Source organism: Ochlerotatus camptorhynchus, unplaced genomic scaffold (assembly GCF_037179485.1).
Source record: "Ochlerotatus camptorhynchus isolate MF236.1 unplaced genomic scaffold, CSIRO-AGI_Acam_v1.1 ptg000170l, whole genome shotgun sequence".
NCBI classification, from domain to species: Eukaryota; Metazoa; Arthropoda; class Insecta; order Diptera; family Culicidae; genus Ochlerotatus; species Ochlerotatus camptorhynchus.
The window spans coordinates 3,382,507-3,409,911 of record NW_027040660.1 but is presented as its reverse complement, the minus strand read 5'-3'; the positions used below and the strand labels follow the sequence as shown (position 1 = coordinate 3,409,911).

The window sequence follows — 27,405 nt, the reverse complement described above, 5'->3', positions numbered from 1 at the left end:
CCAATCGATCCGCCGGCTTGGAATGGATCGAGATATTTCGTCTCCTTTATCCTTACTACAGCCATTTTACGTGCATCTACCTGATGAAGAGAAAGTCCGAAGTCTTCGTACATTTTCAAGAGTATGAAGCCATGGTAACCACCCAGTTTGAAAACCGAATTTGCAAGCTAACTGTGGTCGGAGGCAGCACTTACTGGAACGTACTTGTTGAACCGGTGTCCTACTCCAAGCCAGCTGAGGAAGAAGTTGGACAACAAGAGTCGGGAGGCGGTCATGATTGGCTATGCTCCAAATGGCTACCGCTTATGGGACAGAAAAGTAAGAAAATTATTCATCTCTCGTGACATCAAGTTCGATGAAGTTTCTTTACCATACGCAAATGAAGAAGATGAAGGCTCGAAGGTTCCCTTAGTGATTCCCATGCTGCATCTGCCAGAGGGGGACAATTCGTCGGCCGAACAAGAAGCAGTAGCTGTTATCGAAAGCGAAACCGAAGATGAAGTCGATCCGGATACGCAAAGCACCGTTGATCTGGATGAAGAACCAACTGAAGAAGCTCCATCCGAAAACCCTGGGGCGTTCCCTTCACAACATAGAGGTGATGACTATTCAGAGTCTGACACAAGGCGCAGTGAACGGAAGCGCAGGCTCCCAGGTAAGTTACTTGACTTCTTTACTGGGTTTAGAGCAACATCTGCTGGCAAAATTTCAACTCCCCCGGAATCGTACGCCGAAATCGAAGATCGAGAAGATCGACAGCTCTGAATGGCCGCAGTTAAAGACGAGTTAAAATCTCGTTAATCGCAGTTAGAGACGAGTTAATCTCGAGGAAAGGTGTGGAGGACGGTGGAATGCCCTGCCGGTGTCAAGCCCTTGCAATCGAAGTGGGTCTTTTGCGTGAAAGAGGATGAAGAAGGAAACCATGTGCGATGCCAGGCAAGACAGGTAGTCAAAGGTTTCTTGCAGAAGGCTGACCTGGACTACAATGAAACATATGCGCCCGTTGCGAAGTTGACAACGATTCGAATTGTGCTGGCCGTAGGCGTACAAAGGGGATTCCAGTTCCATTAGATGGACGTCAAGACGGCGTTCCTTCATGGTAAGCTACAAGAGATAATCTTCATGGCTGTTCCGGATGGCGTCAAGGCAGACCCTGGGCTGGTATGCCAGCTACAGAAATCGTCTGAACGAAAAATTCAATCAAGCGCTGCTTAAGCTAGGTTTCACACGTTCCAAGCACGACTATTGCCTATACACCCGTATCGACAAGAGGGGGAATGACGTTGTTTTCATCGTGCTGTATGTCGATGATCTCCTGATAGCAAGTATGCAGCTGACCACCATAATGAAGCTAAAACGCGAACTGTCGGCGATGTTTAAAATGACCGATTGTGGAGAGTTGACTCACTTTCTTGGGATGAAGATACGGTACGATCAACAAAATGGTAGAATGATGCTGTCTCAAGAAACCAGCCTGGAAAAGATCTTGCAGAAGTTCGGCAATGGAGAAAGGATTGAAATTGGATCGTCAAGTGGCCGAAGGTGTTCAAGAACCGTACCGTGAATTATTGGAAAGCCTGCTGTACGTGATGATGTCCACAAGGCCGGACATTTGCTTTCCTATCGGATATCGGGGGAGATTCCAACTTCAACAGCAACATTGGACAGCTGTAAAACGGGTTGTACGATACTTAAAAGGATCGATGGAGTGTTACTTGCCGTTTACTCGAGACAATCAAGCGGCGCCACTCATCGGGTTTGCTGATTCAGACTGGGCCACCGATACTGACGACCGGAAATCAGTAAGCGGATTTGTTTTCCGTGTTTTCGGATGTACTGTTGCATGGTCAAGCAAGAAGCAAACAACAGTTGCAACTTCTTCAAGCGAAGCTGAATATGTAGCATTGAGTGCTGCAGCATCGGAAGCAATATGACTAGTCGGTGTTCTAGGCGATCTCGGTGAGATGAACATTGAACCAATCACCATATACGAGGACAACCGTGGATGCATTGGTATGACCAATAACTTGGAGAGTAAGAGAGCCAAACACATCGACATTAAACACCATTTTCTTCGTGATCATGTCACTGCTGGTAAGCTATTGGTGGAGCCGATTGCCAGCAACAACCAGTTGGCTGACTTCTTCACTAAATCGTTGGACGTCGGACGATTTGAGGAACTTCGGACGATGCTGGGACTATCCAAGCGAGAGGGGGTGAAATCCAAGTAGTCGTTGGATAACCTGAGCTGGTCACTCCTGGTATTTTTCGCTGTCATTCCAATTCAAGAGCTCAATGTGAGAATTCAAGTTTGCTTTAATAAAACATTAATTAATTTCGGAAGGTTTTATAAACAAACCTAATATTCATAACCGTTTCTTTAAAGTTTTCTAGTAGGTTTTGAGTTTAATTTAGTTTCTACTGTATTATTATTATTCCAGCTGTATAGATCGTTGCTTTTCGGAATCAATAATACCGAAATTGTTGGAGTTCAGCATGGATTCTGTAGACAGAAATACATCAAACTGCCCGATCCTATCTGAAGATATGGAGACAGGGACAACCGTTGGTACCGAGGAGCTCTTGGAAATCCATCTTTCTTGATACACCAAACCGAGATGATTCGAAAGAGACGTTGACGATGTTGACGATGGAATAAATGTCACCATCAAGCCGATTACCGTCAGTGGAAGTGCAAGTAACTCTTCCACTGTAAATGCGTTGAAAATCAAGTAGCGCAAAAGTATTTCGAAATTTTTGGCTTATAAAATTTAGAAATTGTTAGAATCGGGAATGAGTATTGAGTATTTGTTAATGCTGATCCTTGGAATCCAAACCCTGCAGAACGATCGAGAGATGGCGATCAAGGTAGCAGTGGGGAAAAACCAAACGTTAAAAGGACTAAGTCAAATCTTTGTCCTAAAACGCGTGCTGGATTATCCAATATTGGCGATCAGACTAAATCCAAGGAGGAGGCAGACCAGAGAAACGGAAAGGCTGATGGAAGTGGGGGAGGTTCAGCATCCCCCAAAGGCCCGTCAGCTGATTCAAACTCAGGTGGTCGCTCCTACAAGGATGTTGCTAGTCTGATCAAGATTGGAATAATCGTAAAAGATAAAACAGCAAATGTCCACGGCACAACTTGATGATGCTTCTCAAAATCGAAGAGCAAAGGCATGAAGTAATAAAACCGAAATTCACCAAATGCAACTACAGTTTGTAAGGACCAAGCAACAGTGACGTGGCTAAAGGAAGTGACGAAGTTTCTTACTCCTTGGGAAAATGCGGTACTCTTTGCCCTGGACGATAAGGAGGTCTCTCGTCCGGATTTATTCCACGCCCCTAAGTGCCGAATTCAGCGATGAGAGGCTTAATGGGGTGTTTAAATCTGTGCGGATTTGTTAGCGCTAGTGTACTTGCCAACTAGCACGAATTTCAGTTGCTCCTGAAAGCTCATGCTGGTAGACGCTGATGCCCTGTTTACATTAGGCTGTTGAGCTTTTTGCTATTAGCTGGCTCATTAGCACCCTATAAGGGACTCACCGAGAGTCAAAATGACGACTTAAGCACGAAAGGCTGGAACATACTGAATCGTTTCAACGTAAATAAACATGCCGAATGGACACTACACGTTGATTCAAGCTCGCTTAAGACACTAGCGGAACGTAACTTGGTGCTGAACTTCCGTTTTGGTGAAACGCAGCTCAGGAAAATCAAAACTCGAACATCAAACGATGGGTCTATCGCTCGCCCTAAAGGCAAAAATGAGTGGACCAATAAACAAGTTCCTGCAAGCGAACCTCCACCATGCAAAAGGTGCTTCAGCTGTATTGGGTCGGAGGTTCAAAAAGAAGGAGCTGGACATGGCACCCATTCAAGAGCCATGGTCCAATAGAGGAAAAATACACGGAATCGACATAAAAGCATGTAAGTTATACTATGATGAAAAGCAAAGTTCACCCAGAACTGCTATTCTAGTTAGTAAAACATTGAAATGTTACCCTATTTCAGAATTCATCAAACGTCGAAATCATGGTTGAGGTACCAACCACCAGGGGGGAAACCGAGATAGTAGTTTCTTCGGCTTATTTTCCTGGTGATACTCCTGAGGTGTCTCCCCCGGAGATCGCCTCGTTAGTCCAACATTGCAGAGAAAACAACAACTGTTGGAAGAAAGTGGGGTTTGAATCCAAAAATGACAATGTGGATGCACACATCAATAATCCGTCCGAAAGTAGCTTATGCTCCATTAGTGTGGTGGCCAAAATCAAAAGAGGCTACTGCACAGAGGAAACTAGCAAAACTTCAACGTCTAGCATGCATTGCAATAACGGGTGCGGTGCGCGTAGCACTCCATCAAAATCATTAGAGGCAATCCTCAATCTGCTGCCCTTGCATAAACGTGTGCAACTAGAAGCGGAAAGAAGTGCTCTAAGGCTCAAAAGATCTAAAAAAAAGTCATGCCAGGTGATCTTGTTGGTCATCTTAGCACAATACTTCTGGTTGAAACCAGAGGACACCTATGAAATTCCCATCAACGAATGTGAAACGGCACGTTCGGATGGGAAAACTGGTGGTCCTAACGTTCGTCAAGGCTCAAACATATTTTTCACAGATGGCTCAAAAATTGGAATACGAACAGGTGCTGGAATCGTTGGCCCCAGGACAAATATTTCATTTGCGATGGGACATTTTCCAACAGTGTTTCAAGCGGAAATTGTAGCCATACTTAAATGTGTACATGTTTGTATGAGGACGAAATGCAGATGTGCAGATATTTGTATTTTTTTTATAGGGGAAATGACGGCTTCGGCATGACAGACTATTTTCGGCAACCCTAATTGAAACGCAAATTACACTGGATTTTCAAAACACTTCGCTGAATGCATCAAAACGATTCTTTAGACTTTCAGCTTCAAATTGATTATATTTTTACTACTGAGAAAAAGCAATCTAGCAGGGTTTTCTTGAAATTAAACACACGCACTATAAAATGCTGCTGACTTCGAGTTGCCGATGAAAACACAGCAGTTTAACACGCAGCTCAAATAGAAAGGTTGCCGAATAAAATGATGTTGCCCACAATAGTCGCTCTCACTAGAGAAGATTGGAGCTTTGTAAAAGCGTTTCAAAACAGTTTTTGACAATTCTTTCGACTGGAATTGTTAGAGCAGCTGGCAGCAAAAGATTGTTAACACACCAATACTGCATATGTGTGCGTTCCTCAGAGAAAAAGGCTATGGAAAGATGGTCGCTGCTTAGGTTGCCGAGAATACGTATATTCCCCTAGTCAAGCAGCGCTGAAAGCACTGAGTGCTTACAAATGTATATCAAAGATCGTCTGGGAGCGTCCATCGATTTCGTCTGCCCTTTCTATTGCAACATAGCAACCCTCAATGTACACACTTGCGTGCAGGTACGAAGTATCCCGTTCGATGTGCAGAGTACACCTGAGTTCGAAAGGTAACACGCGCGTTCAATGAACGTGCACTGAAGAAATTGAAACTCAAGCTCAACGCCGTCTATGTTTCGTGAAGACTGGAGCCAAGCGAACAGCGGCCATCTTGATTTCAAGAAGAATCTGCCTGAAGTCGCTTCTCTCTTATAGGTACATGACTCCCACTACTGGGATTGTTCGTAGTTTCAACACAAGGGCCTACAAAACCTTATGGCCTTATGGGGCCAATTCCGGATATCCTATCGATCAATTACGGAAACATTATGGAATTACTGCACGAGCGAAAATCTGGTATGATATCACCTCACGTGCATCGGATCGCATTTCTCCATCGAGAACTTGTCCACCGGCCATATAGGCAGTGATGGCATAATCATTAGCTGCTCTCACGAGACTTACGAGACTATTAACAACGTGTAAAAATGAAGCTGAGAGTAGAATCGACGCAAAAATGATTCCGTTGCAGGGCACCTCGTTTTCTTAGAAAGAGAAGGTATAATAATGCTATCTCTTTTTTTTCTCTTCACCGATGGCAGACACGAAGCGACTGCTACCAGCCGTTATAGAAGTTTCGGTTGCGTTCGGATGTAAAGCAAAAATTATGAAACTCAATCCCACCACTCAATTTGGTGAGTTTTGCAGCTTGATATTCCGGAGGTGCGATATCGATATTTTGATATTTTACCAACACTACATGTAGGTCTGATTTTTTGCTCGCCTCCATAATTAAACTGAGTCAATTAATTCAAGTTTCTACACTGAAAACGGTTCACTTTTACTCATTCGTATGTAGACATTTCTGAAAACGTTATAAAATATATATACACATGCTTTTTTTAATGGGTCTGATTTGGGATTCGATCCTGGACTGTTGGGGGTGTGTTGCTGCCGTTGTCTTCGTTCGATCTCACTGGGTCACGGCTGTTCTCATAAATGAAGCTGGTTGATAAGGATGAAGTCATAACTCATTTTTTCAATGTTCACCTTGCAGAACAAGCAATTCACTTCACATTGAAATGCAAAACACTTCAAATCCATTTGAACAGTACTGTGATTCAATGTGTAATACACTTGCATTGACAGTGAAAGTTTTTCAATATTTCAAAGCTTCAAACTCTAGAAATCAACGTGTATAACACATTTAATCATGGTGAAATACACTTAAAATAAGTGTGATTGTGCATTTGAAAAATCAAGTGTTTGAACACTTCGATCGGACGTGTGAACTTTTTTGAGTGTACTATGCTTCAAGAGAGATTTTAACCGGATCTATGATTCATAAAGAGTCCACTGCATTCGAGGATGAATTCGAACATTTTGAATAATGATAATGCAAAGCTGGTAAATTAACCCGTAGCACCCCTAAACTTCCATCACAAAATCAACTATTTCAATCTGTCACATGAGAAGGTTTGGTAACTACCCGCAGGTTAGCTAAACTGACTCTCAGTGCCTTTTCCTGCTACCCCTCCAAAGTGGCATTCCATTTCTACTGTGCAGGTTTAGTTGAAGGGTAGGTCGTAGGAATAAGTGAATGAGTGATCCTGAGTGCGAATGACAATGAGATGCAATGCAAAAACTTCTGCAAAAGTTACGTGTTTGTGTGAGTGTGTGTGTGTGCAATTTAAATCTAGATGTGTGATAATAGCGGGAAAAGTTTTGTGCTTTCGTTAATTGTCTGCTCTCTATTCTCAAATGAGTATGTATATGGCTGTATGACTGAAATTGTCATTTTCTACATGATTTCTCGACGGCCTATAACTTGTTCCTATAGGATATTGGGTTGCAACCGTTTTGTGCACCGTTTATGCTTCGCCCTTTTTATTTTCCTCTACAATTAGAACGATCCTATTTAGTTTCTTCGAATCAGGAGTAGTACCATCGGGCGTTCGTCTTGTTGTTGTTGCTCCTGTTGCGTTACTTAGTTTTCTCTATAAAAGCTTGATTTGCTTCAAAAAAGGTAAGCTTCATTTTTCGCTTGCTATCACATCTCTGCTTCCCTGCCCGCGCCGGCGGGTGGAAGAAGGATCAAAAGCTTGTTTATGCTCTGTTTTTGTTCGGAACTTTCATCAACCCTTACAAAAACTTCCATGAGTGGTTTATCCTTTCCTTTCAACTTGCTTAATGTTAATTCTATTTTGGATACATTGTTAGCAATGTACAATTATTATGCGTCTCATTCCAATCTCATCACACACGCGTGTCTGTGTGTATGTGCAATCGCTTGCCGATTCTAAAATCAAAGTATAAAAATCACATTGCTTTTTGAGACATAAAAAATGCTACCTACAACACTTTGAGCGCGGAAAGAGGAACGAAAATCCCAGGAGGAAATTATTTCAACTAGCATTAAGAAACGATTATGTACAGAAAAACGCAAAACTAATTAGTTAAAACATATTCTAAATTCTTGTTAAAATAAATAACAAATCCTCACTGCTGCTGCTGCTGCTGCTATTGTGCTTTTCGTGCGTCTGGTTAGAGAAATAAAATGTTCCTAATAAAACAACCCTTGAAAAAAAATCTCCTATCAACAAGCACCTCACTTACTCCTTTCGGTGCGCTTGGTTTCCACGAATTATTCGTTTCAACTTTTATCCTGCTTAACTGTTAGTAACTGTCTATGCATGTACGGATTCCTATGGTTGTGTGTTTCGATTTCACCTTTTCCTCCTATAAACGAAGAAAAAGCGCGGATTCGAGGGGTAGTCTCAGGGTTGGTTCGCTACCGTAAAAGTTCGAAACGAAGTGATTTGATTTTTGTGTGTTCTTTGTTGTTTGCCGTGGTGCTTTTGTTGCGTGTTAAAATTTGTGCACAATGCTAGACTTGTGCTTTGGAGTTTACTCAGCTTGCTCAACCCTCGCAAGTCCTCATTACCCTTTCTCTTCCAGTTTTCATGACGAACATAATTAGATTCGAGAAAGTTCTCAGAAATGTACACGAATCACCAACGGGGACTTGGTGGGTCAATCTGCTTTTGTTGTTATTGTTGCTGCGGTTGCTGGACATATTTCACTGTTGCACTATCAGCTTTCGTCCTCGGCCGGACTGACTGTAACCGTGGTTTGACTAGATGAAAGCAACTTCTCGTTGAATGGGATCGGTTTTTCCCGCGCGGATTGCTTTTTCTGAAAGAAAGGAAAATGTATGTTTGAGATGGGAACATTCTAAATATATGCGGAATATATGTTCATAATTATAAGGATCAGGCATGGCAAATCATTTACATTCATTTCGTGCATTCATTTACATTCATTTGCCTCTAACTTTTTCCATCAACAAAATTCCGTTAAATGATGCATGAAACTTTTGTACGTTTTGATATTAACTACAACTTTTGTCGATAACTCAAATCTGTACCTCTTATGCATGACGAACTAGAGCGGGCAGAACTTGTTACTGTTTTTCAGTGAATGTAAGTTCTGTTCGCCCCGGTTCATCATGCATAAGATATACACATTTGAGTTATTCAAAAAGGTTGTAGTTAATATCTGTACGAGAGTAAGACCCCCAGCATACTACAACCCTGGAATATTACCATCGCTGCTACAGCTGATCTTCAACAAAGCACGAGTGAATAGGCTACGAGCACCTACGAGTCGAGATGTGTCTATTGTCCTGTACGTAACACGTAAGGGATAGCGATCATCGTCGGTCGGCGGACATCGAGCAGCAGCTGAGATGACCAACGAAGAGCATAGAACTGTTTGAAGCGAAGTTGGACCGATCGGACGGAGAACGTGAGAGGGAGATTTGTTCTACGCGGTCACGGGTCAAGCGATGATCAGATCAGGAGACGAGAGCCAGTTGTTTTCGGTCGCTGCATAGAATGTTTGTATTCCATCGGAGATGAAGAGCTTTTTTTATTAATATACCATTAAATGTCATTAGTGTAGTCAATGTACTAAATGTGATAAATGTAGTTTTTGTGTAAACTCTGAAATTTAAAACCCACCCCGCGAGTGTTTGTTTAGTGTTGAACCCAGAAGTATCCGAACCAACATTGGAAGGACTGTGACCCCATTTTAACCAGCAAGCAATTGGATTCCCCGCAACCTCGCTTCCCCCAAAAACGCCATCACCAAAACAAACGTTGGCGGTACTAAGCCAACTGGTATTTCCCAATCAGTGTTGGAGTCGGCGGATCATCTCTGTGGTAGTGGATTTGAATATACATGTGTGTGTGGAGTGCGAAGGGGTTCGCGTTGTTCTGTAGCAAGAGTGCGGGCAGTCCTACTTAGCTCGGCGTCGTGTACGGTTCACTTTGCAGTTCTCTCGAGTTAGCTACCACGATCTCCACTGCCGAATATCGAAGGAGGTAAGGACCGACTAACCAACATTTTGGTCCTTCGAGCCGGATGCCTAACCCGGGGACCAGTTGGACGGAATTGCGCCAAACCGAAATCAACAGTGCCAAGTGAGCGCCATCGCGAGATAGGACATAATTGGCACGTCGCCATCGCGGATCCAAGGAGACTTTGGTGGATCGCCATCACCAAATCGACGAATAATAGGACAATCACCGTTTTTCTTTGTGGACAAATTGCGCCATCGCCGCCTAGGAGGAAGGTGGATAGGATCCATTGTGGAATTTGAAACTGCATCAGATAGTGAATACCTGTGGATGCTGTGAGGATTTTCGTGCATGCAGAGCATTTTCGATTGGAACAACCCCTGATCATACCTTGCTTCGCTGGAGCACCGAATTAGCAGAAATATCTGTTTTGCCCAGGTAATTATTTATAAGTTCGGTGTATGTCTAGCCGAGGCATTGACTTACCATGTACTAACGCCAACCTTTCGACGCATGCCTTTGTATTCGTTGCATGGAACGGAGCATCTTGTGGTACCGAGGACTGAGGACAGCGTTCAACTTCTCACCACGGACGATTCAGTGAAGGAACCGTTGTGCATCCGCATAAGCCGTTAGCCCAGAATTTCACTTTCTGAAGGACGATTACTGTGGACGGTGGCAGAAGAGGGAGCGGCCATTTACTCCCTTCCCGGTGAGTGAACTTTATTGTATATGTCACTTCTGAGCTACACTCATAAAATAAATCACATAACCAGTGGAAAATATCCATGTGAATTTCACATAACTTTCATGTGATTCCATAATTGGAAATTGCACCACTAAATCACATGAACGTTATGTGTCCAATGAAATCTATATGATTTCTCATATAGAATTTCTAAAGCTATGTGATATTCAGGTAAAAATCATTATTTTTGTTTTTGGAAAAATACTATGTGCGTTCCTAATAGAAACTAAGTGAAAACTTTTTTCAGTGTAGGCATACAGAAATACACGATTTTAATTGAAATTCCCGTACATCCTCTTCAATTACCACCACGCAAGCCCTGCAATTGAATTGTTCGTTAGAGCAAGTCTGCTGATAAACCCCAATTTGCATCCTCGACTGGTTTTTCGTTCTGGTTGGTGAAGCTGTTAGTCCTCCAGGTTAGTTGCACGGTATATGTCCTACCGAAGCTAGCCATACGATTGCTACATAGCCATTATTCCTCTTCGCACTGCATCCTGCATACACACACGTTCTGGAGTTCACATTGTCCGCGATCAAGTCAACGATCATACCATGTTGAAAACACCGGTTCTCGTCCGATCACCGAAGTTAAGCAACATTGGACGCGACGTTCCCAAGCGGTCACCCATCTAAGTACTAATCGCGGAATACTACACCTCCAATTTCTTTACCGATTGTTCGACATCACATCAAAATGCCACCCACCACCCGGAAAGGATTGTCATCCCTGAAGCAACTGAGGGTTCAATTGGACGATTTGAAATCCTCGTTCGATGACATTTGGTCTTTCATTCAGAAGTTTTCTGATGAAACCACCGGTACTCAAGTCGAAGTTCATTTAGAACGGATCGATGATTTGTGGGAGAGATTTAGTGAGAATTTGGTCGAGCTAAAATCTCATGAAGACTTCGAGGATGAGGAGAATTATTATAGTAAGTTACGCAAGCACTTGAGCGATCGCTATTATGAAGCCAAAACCTTCCTGTTGGACCTTCGCGTTTCTTCTGAGTTGGAACAGTCCGCCCATGAACAATCAATGTCAGGTGTGGTCGGTCATGTCCGGTTACCGCAGATCAAACTCCAATCATTCAACGGTGACATCGATGACTGGTTGAGCTTCCGAGACCTGTTCACCTCGCTCATCCACTGGAGGACTGATTTACCAGAGATGGAGAAATTTCATTATTTGAAAGGATGTCTTCAAGGTGAACCTAAAAGCCTAATCGATCCACTGAAAATTACCAAGGCGAATTACCAGATAGCTTGGGATACTCTGGTAAAGAGGTACAACAACAACAAGCTGTTGAAGAAGAAGCAGGTCCAATCTTTCTTCAAACTTCCGACCCTCTCCAAGGAATCTGTTGTTGAGTTACGAAATCTGGTGGAAGGTTTTGACCGAGTTGTCCAAACACTTGATCAAATCGTGGAACCTGCTGAGTACAAGGATCTCCTATTAGTGAATCTGCTCACGATGCGACTCGATCCATCAACTCGTCGAGCATGGGAAGAATATTCGGCCAACAAGGAGATGGATTTACTGACAGACCTCACCGAATTTCTGCGTCAGCGAATGCAAGTACTGGAATCCCTTCCGTCTAGGCAGACGGACAACAAGATCGTCCATCAGCAACAACCACCACCGAAACCGAAAGCTTCAGCAATCAAGGCAAGCTACAATTCGATTCAATCGTCAGGAGGAAGATGTGTGGCTTGTAAGGACAACCACCTTCTATACCAATGTTCCGCATTCCAAAGACTTTCTGTGGCGGATCGGGATTCTCTACTGAAATCTCAGGGACTTTGCCAGAATTGCTTTCGATCGGGGCATCAGGCAAAAGATTGCCAATCCAAATTTTCTTGTCGGATCTGCAAGAACCGTCATCACACCCTGGTTTGCTTCAAGTCGGAGAAGGATCACACTGTAACGGTCGCAGCGATTGCTGGGGGCAATCATCCTTCAAATTCCAAGGAATCCCAAGGCTCCTCAGGTACCAATTCAATCAAACTGGCTAACGTGGCAGCCACTGACGTTTCGGTATGCGGTACGTCTAATCAACTCCCGTCGCAAGTCCTTTTAGCTACAGCGGTAGTCATCGTCGAGGACGACGTTGGTTCAAGGTACCACGCCCGTGCTCTTCTTGATTCCGGTTCAGAGAGAAACTTCGCATCGGAACGGTTAACCCAAAGGGTGAAGGTAATCAGGAATAAGGTTGACGTCTCGGTCCTTGGTATAGGACAAGGGGCTACCAAGGTCAAACATACAGTCCAAGCGGTCATACGTTCGCGAATCTCGGATTTCTCGCGAGATATGAGGTTTTTAGTGCTACAAGGTGACTGCGAATCTCCCTACAACCTCAATCAACACGGAAGGGTGGATTCTACCGAATGGAATTGAGTTAGCGGATCCTGCATTCTTCACGTCTAAGGAAGTCGACATTGTGCTAGGCATCGAGGCTTTCTTCGAATTCTTCGAATCGGGGCGAAGGATCACAATCGGCAAACATCTACCAAGCCTTACAGACTCGGTGTTCGGTTGGGTAGTATGTGGTGGCTGTTCAACGCCTATCAAATCCCTATAAGTCAACTGCCATTTCTCAACGTCCGAGGACTTGCAAAAGTTGATGGCACGTTTCTGGTCGTGCGAGGAGGTGGAATTCACGGACGCTTATTCTCTGGAGGAGAAAAAGTGTGAAGAATTATTTCAACGTGGAGTTCAAAGAGGTCCAGAAGGTCGTTATACTGTTCCCCTACCCAAAAACGAAGACGTTCTTCCTAACCTGGGCGAGTCACGGGACATCGCATTCCGACGTCTTCTCGGAACGGAACGGAGGTTGGCAAGGGACACCAACTTACGGGAACAATATATCGGATTCATGGACGAGTACCTGAAACTGGGACACATGCGCAAGGTCGAAGAAACTACGGAGGGACCGGTCAAACGGTGTTATCTTCCCCATCATCCGGTGGTCAAGGAGGCGAGTACCACCACCAAGGTCAGAGTAGTCTTCGACGCCTCGTGTAAAACGTCATCCGGAGTGTCCTTAAACGATGTGCTTCTGGTAGGGCCAGTTGTGCAGGAAGATTTGCGGTCAATTATTCTACGCAGTCGGATGAAGCAGATTCTCCTCGTATCGGACGTCGAGAAGATGTTCCGACAAATCCTTACGTGGCTCAAGGATCGACCACTCCAGTCCGTATTATTTCGCTTTTCTCCGGACGAGGAAGTTTCAGTGTACGAACTGAACACCGTTACGTATGGAACCAAACCCGCACCATTTCTGGCAATACGAACTCTCCGACAGCTGGCTGCTGACGAAGAAGACCGATTTCCGCTCGCGACAAGAGCAATTCGTGAGGACGTCTATATGGATGACGTCATCACCGGTACGGACGAGGTGGATGCAGCTATCACTCTCAGGAACCAGTTGACCGAGATGATGCTGTGTGGTGGTTTCAAGCTCCGAAAGTGGGCTTGCAATGTTCCCGATATTCTGGAAGGCGTACTCGAAGAAAACCTGGCTCTTCGAGACCCTAAAGGAATCAACCTGGATTCTGATCAATCCGTCAAAACGTTAGGACTAACGTGGATGCCTATTACCGATACCCTTCGATTCCAGTTCACAGTTCCTCCGATAGAACCTGGTGTCCCGTTGACGAAGCGTCGAATATTGTAACTAATCGCAACGCTGTTCGATCCGTTTGGATTGATTGGTGCCACGACTTCGTCTGCCAAGATCTTCATGCAGCAGCTTTGGACGTTGCAAGACGAGACCGGCAATCGGTTGGACTGGGATCAACCAGTACCTTTGATGGTGGGTGAGAATTGGCGGAAATTTCACGAAAAACTCCCATTGTTGAATGAAATTCGAGTCGATCGCTGTGTCATCATTCCCAAGGCAGTACTAGTGGAAATACACTGGTGGCTCCACTCCGTTGCCAGTCCATCCCACGATTAGAGCTCTGTGGTGCGCTCTAACCCAGCGGACCTAATATCGCGTGGAGTGTCACCCGAAGATATCGTCGACAATGAACTTTGGTGGGAAGGTCCGAATTGGCTGAAGGAGGCTCCAGAAGCATGGCCTGGTGCTGTCGAAGAAATCCCAGAAGCAGGAGAGGAAGAGAGGCGTCGCACCGTAGTTGCGTGTACTGTATCACCCGTAGCAGAATTCAACGAAGTGTATCTCAGCAAGTTCGGGTCGTATTCTGATTTGGTTCGACGAACAGCATACTGGCTTCGACTCATGAAACTCCTACGAATACCAGCAGCAAGTCGTCCCACAAATGAATTCCTCAAACGCTGCAGAACTCAAAGCTGCTGAAAACGCAGTGCTCCAGAACGTCCAACGAGAGTCTTCGCAGAGGAATGGAAGGCTTATCGAAGGGAGAGTTTGTATCGAGGAAGTCCCCGTTGAGGTGGTTTCACCCGTTCGTCTGCAAGGATGGACTAATCAGAGTAGGAGGTCGACTGAAGCATTCCGAAGAATTGGAGAGCACCAAGCATCCTCCAGTTCTACCAGCACGGCACCAGTTACCGGTTGATTCTCCGTTGCTTTCACGAGCGATTACTACATGCTGGTCCACAACTGCTACTGGGAGCAGTCCGGTTGCAATTCTGGCCACTCGGTGGAAGAAATGTAGCAAGGGAGATAGTTCACCGTTGCGTGAAATGCTTCCGAACGAAACCGTCCACAATGCAACAGTTCATGGGTGAATTGCCGTCATCCCGCGTCAACGTTTCACGTCCGTTCACGAAAACAGGAGTAGATTACTTCGGCCCTGTCTACATCCGACCAGCCCCCAGACGAGCTGCAGTGAAGGCCTACGTATCGGTGTTGATTTGCCTCTGTACCAAAGCAGTACATACAAACAGGCCGCCATTACCGAGCATGGAAAGCTGGATAGCTTGTACATACAGTCAACTTTCGCTCGTTGGGCTAAGCCCGTAATCCACTTTGTGAAATGCTTTCTTTAATTGGGCTGAGCTGTCAAGCTGACAATGGGTTGAGAGATACACCGATTGTTTACTATCATCACAATCCTTTGGCAACTAAACAAATTGTTAATACATGAGCCCCTCGAAAATGAATCAGTACTGTCAGAAATGACGTTTGACTTCGATTTAGGTTGGCTACAGCTCAACTAACGGGAGCCCAACTAAAACGTAGCCCACTTAAACATAGCCCAACGAGCGAAATTCGACTGTACTTACTTTTAGCGAATTTGTTTATTATCGGTGTGAAACCGAGCTTTTTGTCAGTGCGAACCTCAACCTGAAGTAGGTTTTAAAAACAAACGATCAAACTGACGTTTGTCGGAAAACAAGCAGTGCCGATCTTGATACCCGATCCAGGTTGGAACTGAATAATAAACAATTTCGCTATTTGCTTGAGTATGATTAGTTGGGGAATCTGACGAAACTGTCACTTCTTGAAACTGATCCCTTTCGTATTTCTTTCATTCTCTTTTCGCTCAATGATGTACGGAGCGCTCATTCCGAGTGCTCGGTGGACCAGCGACTTTGGACGTGAGCCTCGTCCCAGATGACCATGGCAATACAGTGACAGATGCTGGACATGAAACCGACCACATCAACCTTGGCGGAGTTGGATAGGTCGCTTCCCAATCGTGATGAATACTGCTTGATAGCATCACTCGACATATCGAAGGCATATGATACCACCTGGAGATACGGCATTTTACGCACTCTGTGGAAGTGGTAGATAGGTGGGTGGATGTTCAATGTGTTGAACAGTTTCCAGAACAGTTTTCCATTTTAAGAGATGAACTAGCCTATGGCTAAAAATCTCTATAATAAAGTATTAAAAAAAAAAAAAATGAACAGTTTCCTCGCCACACAGAACATTCCGAGTGAACGTGGAAGAACATTTATCGAGTGAAATGCCATTGGAAAACGGAGTTCCCCAAGGGTCAGTGTTGTCGGTCACGTTGTTCCTCGTCGCGATGCTGCCAATCTTCAGAGCGGTGCCACATACTGTCACCGTACTCTTATATGCGGACGATATTTTGCTGGTGGTACGGAGAAATAAGGAACGACTGCTCTATCGCGATCTACAAGCCGCGGTGAAAGCTGTCGATAAGTGGACGAAGAGCTTTGGGTTCAAAATATCTGCTACGAAATTGAACATCCCAACGCCCGTCGAGAACCTAGCAGCAATATCAGCATCGATCGTGTAGTTGTACCAACAATCAATACGAAACTAACGATTTTAAATGGGCTCACTACTTGACTAGCCTATAGGTCCCAAGCAAACGATTAACGTACCCCATTCTAGTCGAAATTCTAGTACTACGCAATGTTTGTTTTGATTCGCTATGAAAGTTTGACAGATAAAATGAGGGGTTAGTGGATTTTCTTATGTTACGAGGGGTGAATCGATTAGCTTGGGACCGAAGAGAGTACCAGAGCTGAGCCAAAAAGTTGAGCACGTTTCTTCGGGACCTTCTAGTCTTAGAGTTACTTCTATGGTTGTACCGAAAACGAATCGTTTGAAAGTCATCGGTGTCACCCTCGACCGGCCACTGACTTTCAAACAGCATTGTAAGACTGTGAAAACTCTGCGCTGCGAATTCTTAAAATGATTGGGGCTAAACTTCCACGAGGGCAACGCGAATCCCTTCTGTGTATAGGATCGGCAATTGTTACGTCACACATTCTTTACGTCATCGGACTTGTCAGCAGAGCGAAGGATAAGGTTGTGCAAACTCTCGCACCCATCTACAACCGGATGGTCCGGTTCGCCTCAGGAGCGTACGTCACCAGCCCGATTCCAGCGATCATGGCTGAAGCGGGCACATTACCGGTCGATCTCCTGGTTTTTCAAGCTACAGCTCGAGTTGCCATTTGCTTGCTGGAAAAGGATCACAGAAATGTCGACATTACAGTCTTCCAACGTGTATCCGATCGTCTGGCGGCGGTTGATATAAATTTTTCGTCCATCGCTGCATCCATGCTCCCAAGCCACGCATTGTTTGGGAAGTGAAACGACAGGTGAAAGCGGGAGATCGCCCAGATTCAGGAGTTGCTGGCAAACCGGTTTCACCGTGCTACGGCTATCTATACCGAAGAGTTCTAGGTGTGAAGACAGAGTAGGAGCCAGAGTATTCAACGGCAGCGTGCAGAGAACAATAGGCCTTCCGTCACAATGTAGCGTTTTTTCGGCGAAGGCCTATGCGATCAAATCGGCTGTCAACGAGGCGCGCACATCAATTGACGCGATCATTCTGTCCGATTCGGCTAGCTGTCTTTCAGCAATAGAGAATGGCGAATCGCAGCATCCCTGGATCTAAGAAATTGAATGTCTGCTTCGAAACCGTCCGATTCACTTGTGTTGGGTTCCCGACCACGCCGGAATCCGTGGCAACGAAGAAGCGGACCGACTCTCCGGAGAAGCACGAAATAATCCACCAATCAATATCGGTATTCCAGGAAAAGATGCCATTAAGGGCAATGAACCAAGCCGTCCGTCAACAATGGAAGGCACGATGGCGCCCAACTTACCGTAGTCAAGCTGAAGGAGATAAAACGTGACACGAAAAAGTTGATCGGTCAGAAAAGTTCTGCCCACCACCGAGGATTCACTCGTTTGCGCATAGGCCATACCAGGCTGATACACGAATTTCTATTAAAGAAATCTTCCACCGACATGCGAATGCTGTGGAACGGTTATGGATGTCCGGCACGTAATTCTACATTGCAGGAAATTTGAAGCAGTCAGGACGAAACATGAGATCGATCCAACTAGTCTTTATACGACACTATGCAACGATGATGACAGTGAAAAGCGGTTACTGAAGTTCCTGCATGAAGCTAATATCTATCGAACAAGATGAAGAAAACGGGGCAGAAGATCAAGCGAAGAACGAAGGAAAATCAAGAAGACGAAGGAGAAGAGTTGCCGCTACCTAAGGGCAAAAATGGAAGCTGATGAAGATGACAGAAGATGATGCGAAGAAAGCAGAAGAAGATGGAGAAGAAGATGATTATGCAGAGGATGAAGTAGAGCGCGAAGCAATACGAGCAGTAAAGAAGCTAAGTGTGAAATTAACAACTAACACTAACACCAGACAAAACACACTGTACACTAACATTTTTTTAAAGACACGAATGCATCAGCAGATTTAAAGTGTCGGTAATAAACAACAACAACGAACCAGGAACTGAAATTAGTGTGGATTTATCTCCCTCAGAAAACAAGAAAAACCCGGAAAAGGCGAAATCATGTCAGAACCGACTAAAGACGATCTACTTAACGAAATTGAGAATAGAGTAAAAGTCCAGACAAACAGACATAACACATTCAGGGCTGTTACTACAGGCGCGGATTTCGCGAATTTCGCGGATTTAAACTTTCAGTCGCGAAAATCGCGGAAATATTAAATGATGTCGCGAAAATCGCGAAGGGACTGATGTGCTGTCACAAAAATTGTGGAATTCATTGTATCCTTTCCGTCCCGGATTATTTTGCTGCCATAAGTTTTGTTGTTCAAACACCCTGCAAATAATCGAGAAGTGATCTCAATTCTTTAAGTCACACCGGATTTACATGGAAATTACGTGAGGTCTGTCCAATGTGAGACATTTTCATGTGTTTTTTTATTTTCAATATGAGCCTAGCATTTTTCGTTGTCAAATCATAAACGAATCGTATATATGCGGATAATTGCCATGTATACCGGATATTCTAGGTTCTCCAAATCATCCTGGAGTTCAGTTGATTTGTTCTACTATATCAACCAAGACTGCAATAATGTCTGTAGTATCCAAATATGTCCAAACAGATTCAAAGTGTCTATGTGGATCGTGCCCGACCTATTGCTACGTATACAAGATGTTATAGGTTTTGAAATCATTCTGGAGATCAGATTATTTTTCTACTAGATCACCCAAGCCTTATTCAATATCTGTAGTATCGAAGTGTCCAAACAAATTTGCAGTGTATATGTGGATCATGCCAACCTATATTCGTGTATGCCAAATATTTCCTAAGGATTTCCATTTCGATATTTCGATACTACAGATATTATTTCAGTCTTTGTTTATCTAGTAAAACAAATCATCTGAACTGCAGGACGATTTGGAGAACCTAGGTCATCTGGTATACGTAGAAATAATTAAACATTATCCATATAGCCAATATGAACCTTTTTGGACATATTTCGATACTACGGACTGTATTCCAGTCATGGTTGATCTAGTAGAACAAAATCATCTGAACTCCAGAACGATTTGGAGAACTTAAAACATCTGCAATATATGGCAATAGTCCATGCATGATCCACATAGACACTGTGCATCTGTCTGGAAATATTTCGATACTAAAGACATTGTCATTGTCCCAATCTCGGTGGATCTAGTAGATCAAATTATCTGAACTCAAGGACGATTTGAAGCACCTACAACATCTGGATTACTCGGAAATAGATCATGCATGATCCAAATAGACACTTTGAATCTGATTGGACATTTTTCGTTACTACAGACATTATTGCAGTCTTGGTTGATCTAGTAGAACAAATCAACTGATGTCCTGGACAATTTTTTCGGTTATGATTTAACCACCCCGGGAGCAACTAAACAGCTCCAGTGTAATGCGAATGTACCCCGAAAATTCTGGTACTCTGGTTCTGTCAAATCGAATAATGGTGGAGTAAATTTACAATTGGTCTTATTTTTTTATCAACTTTTTTTTTCCGTTTTTAAGTTTTTTGTTTTTTTTTACTTTTTATAAAAACATTGATATTTTTTTTCTAATAGTCTTCCAATCGACTCAGCATGACGGGATCGGAAAATGTCTGTCTATTTATGTGTGTGAGAGAGCGCGTAAGACAATTTTCTTATATGTATTTCTCGGCAACCACTCTACCGAATTGAACGCAACAACAACCAAATGAAAGCTATCATGATTCTATAGAATGTTAATTAATAGACTTTCAATCGATTAACTGGTTCCGGATATATGGACGGAACAAGACCCTAAAATCCGGGAACTAAGTGATGTTTGTCGGCAACCACATAACCGAAATAAACGAAACCCTTTAATCGGGTTACTGCCCAGTGCCCACATAGGAAATAACCATTAAAAGTGCTTAAAAACCTGTGCAGGTTCCGAACTATGTGTCATATGGTTAAACCATTTGGGTTATGGTTCGTGTATGGAACATTTTTATTAGGGTGGTGCTTTCGGGGTAATTTTTAAAAAGAATATCAGAATTTACAGAAATAAGAAGTGCCAGATCGCACCACTGGTGGATTAATAAAGTTTTTTTTTTATTGTGACGTTTATTGAACTATACAGTAATCAATTCTCCTTCATTTGCTTTATGCTGTTTACGCTTTACATGTACCGACCGTCCCGACCGTCCCGACAGACGTGCTCTCTTTCTCTTTCTCTTTCTCTTTCTTTTTTTTCTCTCTCTCTCTCTCTCTCTCTCTCTCTCTCTTTCTTTATCTCTCACACACACACGCAAGCGATGATGATGAAGTTTGATATAATTAAATCGATTGAATTCCAAGATACAATACAACACCAGTAATACGTCTCACTCAAAATTTATTCTTGGTTTGCTTTCGACGTCCACATGAAGTGAAACAAAAACATGTTTTCTGATGTGAAAAAAGTTGTGCCACCAACGATGGCTGACCCCATTGTTTACGTACGGTGGAGACATCTACAATTTGCAAGTGGGTACGTGAAACTAAGGTTTTCTGTCTAGATGCTCGGGGGGTGGATTTAACAACGAAAAAGTTCACATTAGAAATAAAAAAAAATCATGAAAATGTCTCACCATTGGACAGACCCCAAGGAATATCCGTGTCAATACAGAACCGCGACGTGACCAACAGGTATGACTTATGAAACTCTTGTAATTTCTCGATTATGTGCAGGGTGTTTGGTTTGAATCGGTCAAAAATTGAAAAAAAAAAACTAGAGCCAAATTAACTACGACGCAAAGGTTAACTTTCAAGAACATTTGCATTTTTAAATAAAAATGCATTTTTTTAAATAATGCTTCATCAAATCTAGGCCTGTATTATTCAATAGAAACAATCATAAATAACTGATTTTTTTTTTCAAATGTTACAAACGATACTCCTCTAGCTCAGTCGGTAATGGCGCAGCTACAAAGCAAGTCCATGCTGGAGGCAACTGAGTTCGATTCCCGTCCGGTCTATTAATTTTTCGGGTTGGCAAATTTCTCTACTTCCTTGGGTATAGGATGGTACAGGCATAGAAAGCTCTCAATAAAAATGTGAAGGTACTTCAAAGACCATTAAGTTGAGCGCAGGCAAACATTTAATATGCTATAAAGAATAAGCGTGAAATGCCATGTAGTAGTATACAAATGGTATTTTAAGGCAATGAAAACAGTTTTTTTTTTGTCGCGGATTAGTATTTGAAGTCGCGGATTTCTTTTGAGAAATCGCGGATTTCGCGGATCAAATTTAGAAAATATTGTAACTCACTCGTCAGCGGACGGAGATTGTGAAGCGAACAGAACCAAAATCGAGAGTCGTTCAAGCTGGGATCAGTGGAAAAAGCAACTCAAATAGGTACAAGCTGATCCACGCCCGGACAGTAACTAGCCTAGTACTACCGTCGCAGACGATGAAGTACCATGAACTCTCCGAACAGTTTCCTCATCTGCGTGGCCTCCCAGTGGACGACTACGAGCTTGTTCAACCGAAGCTGCTGATCGGGCTAGATAATCTCAGGCTCTACGTTTCGCTCAAACTCCGCGAAGGGGGACAAAACGATCATATTGGCGCTAAGTATCGTAGAGGATTGAGTATCTAGGGGTGCGTTCCAAGTCAAATAATCTCTCGAGCTGTCGTCAACTTTCACGTGGCGGCGGCGCCCACCCATGACCAAATGCGCGATTACTTCGCGCTGGAGAATGTTGGAGTCACCACTTCATTAGTTCAACGACAGATGAATTTCAATTAAATTTTAAACAAGACGTAAACAGCAGAACTTCAAGTTAAGTTGCTTTCATTTAAAACGTCTTGACTGCATAATGAAAGCACAATATGATATCAGACTTATGTCGCAACATTTGAAATCAAAATGAGTTTTCATTATGATAGGAACTGCACACTTTAATATCGATTTGCTTTCATTTTGTTAACCGACTTTGCTCGGGTAGCCAATCATGAAACATAGTTACATTCCAACGAAGCGTGAGGTCTTCAAAGTGGTCATGACTTTATTTGATTCAATAGGGCTGTGATCTCGTTCTTCCTCGTCCACGGAAAAATCCTAATCCAGGATGTCTGGGCCAGAGGTACAGGCTGGGACGATGCTATTCCCGGAGACCTGTACGAGCGGTGGCAGCAGTATACAGGTAGAACAGTGCACAGCATATTCAAGAACAACATGTGAAAAGGGCATACAAGCTTTTTGTAAACAAACCTTCTTATGCCCTTTTCTCGCCACCCATATGACACCAACGCAAACCATCAACATTAGCGGATAGGGGAAGGTTGGCTTGCGTGGGTGACCCTCGGTTGCCGAGAAAAGGGCATACAAAGATTTGTTTACAAAAAGCTTGTATGCCCTTTTCACATGTGGCTCTTGATATATAGTTCAGTACAAAATGCAGCTAATTTCTTAAATTTATTGCTGAATTATCGCTAAAATTATACAAGTGAGTAAATCTATAGTTTCCTAATCGCTATGCTTAACTTACAACACTAAAAGTAAGTGGAATTGCTTAAAACTAGCCTAATACTAGTGAGCTAATCTTGCCTTAACCTAAATCTAGCCTACCAAAAATCGCAGTGTGGAATCGACAACGACTCACCTCGTTAATTTAATTGCAGTTGGTTCACCAAAATTGTGAATGGAATGATAGGGAAAACGTTAAAACCTTTAATTTAATAAACTATATTTTAGCTTGAAGCTGACAACAGACAAACTTTTCGCGTTTGCTCTCAAGAGTTGGATAAAATCAACAAATGCCCGCATCCCCCTTCCATAAGCAATATGTCATAAAATTGCTAAAATATTTGGATTAAACTTTCTTATGTAATTTAAAATTTACAAATTTTTTTGTGAATTAGTGGATTTTTTTAAAGCATTGGCACCTCTAGGGGTGGAGCGAGCAACATTTCATCACTTCGAGAGCGAGTGAAGAGTAAAAGATGGACGTTTGTAGATCGATATTTCTGCGCCCAGTTTGAACGCCATTTCACGGAAAACCGTTTCCCGGAATGCTTTGTTTTGGTGTAAAGGCTATTCAAATATTTTAGCCACATTATGACATTACCCCGAATGTCACTATCCCGAGCTCCATTACCCTGAACGCCGCTACCCCAAATGGTACACTACCCCGAACATCATTACCCCCATCGACCATTTCGATGTAAGTATGTAAACCATGACCCACACAGCAATGGAACAAACTCTTTTGCTTATTACAGCGCTCCTAGTGAACGTTTTTGGAAGCTTTTGACGTCTATTTGTTGACAACAACAATAACAATAACAGTGATTTTTTTTCAGTTCATAAAACGCCCTTGATTTAGAGACAGTCACCATGCAAGAGGAGCAGATAATCCATCCTGGTCCGCGTCCAAGCTGGCTGAAGTGAAGAATTTTCCTAGAAACACCGTACGGCGCGTGCTCAACACGTACAAGAAAACCTTGACGACGAATCGAAAGCCTCAAAGTAAACGCCGGAGTGGAACTGTCAACCGTCAGCTCCATGGAAAGGTCGTGAGGTCCATCAGAAGCAACACAGGTAGGGTTAACTACCTCATTTCCGGCATATTAAGCACAACCCGCACTTAGTCTTTCTTAATCTAGTGCAGTTTAACACCAAACGGAATGCTATTATAACCGATGGCTTCCAAGTTAATTTACCTTTCCGTATGTACCGTAAGATTTGATAAAGAGAAATCTTTCGTTGAGATATTCTCAAAAGCAGTGTTGGAAAAGTTCGCGATATTTCACGAAGTTCTCCAAGGGAAAAGTTCGCGAGTCATAGTGATTTTTTGCGAACTTTTCCATCACTGGTCAAAAGTCCAACACTGCTTCTTGACGCCAAACTCGGCCTACGGATTCTAAACTCGGCCTAACGCATTGAAACGCCAATGAAACAGCAATGAATTCACTTCGGCCTATCGGATGAAGATAAAAATTGATTCGGTCGGAGTACTTCTTTTGTTTTTTGAGAATAATGGGTGCAAACCTTCATATCACGCGTTCTCATTGACTTCGTTCCGTAGCTTATTAACTACACGAAACGAAATTTAATTATTTAATTCATGTGTTTCACTTATACATTTTTGCCAAAACACAGCCTTATACATTCCATAAGACAAACCACATAGGTTCTATAAGAATGCATAAACGGTATGTGTGACCATTTATACATTTTATTTGACACATGATGTCCATTAAATTTTGCCAAGGTGTCTGCTTATTAGTTGACTTATACATTTTATGAATAATCAGCAATAGAAATTTGCCAAAAGGTATAAGGGGATTTCTATCCGTGTAAAGTATCGTACCAAACGCATAATTGGCTTGTTAGCTCTGAAAACATGGATTTATTTGAAGTTTTCTGCTCGATAGGCCCAAAATGGGCGATTAGGCCGAAGTAGTTCTCTACCCTATGTTTGACCGCGATTTGAATAAAACTATGATGCCGCTCGTAGTGCAGTGCTGCGAATTTGCTACCGCGAAGGCTTACAAGCATACCAAGCCGGTAGGCAACCAAATCGATCACTCAAGCAGAATACCATAGCTAGAACCCGTGGTCGAAAGCTGTATGTCAACCTGCTGCCCAAGTATGGATGATGAAACCTATGTAAAGGCCGACTTCGGACAGTTTTCAGGATCGAAATTTTACATGGTGAAGGCTCGAGAAGGTGCCCTGGCTGATTCAAATTTGTTTTTGCGGATAAATTTGCCCGCAAATACATGATCTAGCTATGAATTTGCAGCTGCGGCCAGAATACAAAGGTTTTTGTCACTGAGAAAATGATGAACTCCGAGATTTACCAAACCGAATGTCTCCAGAAGCGAATTCTGCCCTTCATCCAGTCAAATGATGGACGGTGACGGGAAGTACACCAATGGTACAATGACAACGAAGTCCTGTTCATCCGCCCAATTGTCCCCAATTCAGGACCATCAAAAACGACTGGGCAATTATGAAGAGGAAACTGAAGGTTAAAGGTACAGTCATCAAAACGGCAGCTCAGATGGAAACGCCAAAACAGTTGACGAGACCGTTGTGCGCCGCTTGATGGGAAAAGTTTGAGATTTCCTTCGAAACCGCGACGAATATTTCGATTTTTATTTTTTCCACTTGAGTGAAAACCGTTTTTAAAACCGAAATAGACCCAAATTGATGTTGTAACATTTTTTTTCGTCTGTTCGGGACCTAACACTACTGCGACCAGTAATTTGGTCTATTGTAGTATATACCGTGTCCTTAGTTTAGTGCATGTCGTATTACTCCATCACTATTGAGAAATTATGAAGTACTAGATTTTTTTTGCAGTTGCCATTCTTGTATTTATCGCAAGGATCCGACTCTAATTGAAAGGTCCCGCTATTTATACCCTTCGAAGTGTTGAAACACCCTCCAAAAGCGCGCCCCTTTGTCAGTCAAAAACGACCATGCATCAGAACCCTAGTCTTAACCACTTCAAGGGAACAACGAATAGAAGATAAAGAATCACATAGATGAAGACTAACTAACTCATTTTTTCCTTGTTTCAAGATCATCCTCGGTGGACAAAGCCAAGTCTTGTCACTATAAACAAGGCATAAATAGTAACAAGGACTAAGATGTGTTCCTTTGATTAGTGAAAAATCCTGTTCGCCTAGTTTGAAGTAGTCAGGACTAGGAATCGGTGGTAGATCTTACATCCCGTAACGCACCACGAAAAGGTGATCTACCCACGTTACGGGGCATGTTGTTACATTACTTAGAGGGCCATGCTTTTATGACATACAAAAAAAAATCAGCATAACTGGATGAAGGACAACCGAAAAACAGCGATGGGTGGACGATACCAACAACCGCATAAATGAAGGGATTACTGTATCCCAGTCGCAGGCGCATATGCATCATTTTTCATATCATTATGAGTGATGTAATTCATATAATGATTGAACTTAAAAAAAAAAGAAATGCGACACATACCTTCCTCCGGAACGGGAAGCAACCGGGCTTCTCCACCACCGGTGGGGCATTGATGAGCAAATCGGGCGTCGGGCATTCGTCCTGACCGAATACGTTCAGCTCCCGGAAGCACTCCGTCTCGATCATCTCATTCTGCCACGGAATCGACACGGAACCGGTATTGAACTTCGAATAGAAGTTCTCATCAGTAGCATCCAGATTCACACCCTTAACCGTCGAGAATTGCTCGATGTCGAGCACGTCTTTGGCATAAACCGCATGGGGCTAAAAAAATTAACAAAGTTCATTATTCGAAATATCGGAACATCCGGGAAGGAAACTCACATCTGGCACGAACGGCGGTTCCACCACACCCGCATCCAGCCGCTTCCAATTAATACTGTTGAAAAAGCCGTTCTTTTTGACCTCGCGAGCACCGGCACGGCCATTCCGGCAACCAAGCCGGTTTTTGACCGCCTTCATGAGTAACTGTTGGCACAGGGATTTGGCATCCTCGCTGAATTTGTGGGAATACTTTTCCACGTCTTCCTTGACCCGACGGTCGACTTCCTCTCGTTTCACTTTCTCCTTCCGCGCCCGGAACGGAGCCTGTCCCTCGATCATCTCGTACAGCAAGCACCCGAAGCTGAACCAATCCGGCGAAAAGGCGTACTTTTCGTTATCGATGACTTCGGGAGCCATGTAGCCTGCAATGTAAGAACATTCTTTAGTGTTTTTGCTCTC

The 27,405-nt window shown here is 43.3% G+C and overlaps 1 protein-coding gene across 1 annotated transcript in view; it reads right to left on the bottom strand.

Annotated features, from left to right (window-relative positions):
* Positions 1-6,311: 6,311 nt before the first annotated feature.
* The window catches only part of Gprk2 (G protein-coupled receptor kinase 2), a 295,638-nt gene continuing 274,544 nt past the window's right edge, over positions 6,312-27,405 (bottom strand). The window contains exons 11-13 of the mRNA XM_065222482.1: positions 27,007-27,368; positions 26,683-26,946; positions 6,312-8,587 (exon numbers count right to left, since the gene is read on the bottom strand). Coding sequence (XP_065078554.1) covers positions 8,486-8,587; positions 26,683-26,946; positions 27,007-27,368 — 728 coding nt within the window. The 3' untranslated portion in view covers positions 6,312-8,485. The remainder of the gene's footprint in view (positions 8,588-26,682; positions 26,947-27,006; positions 27,369-27,405) is intronic.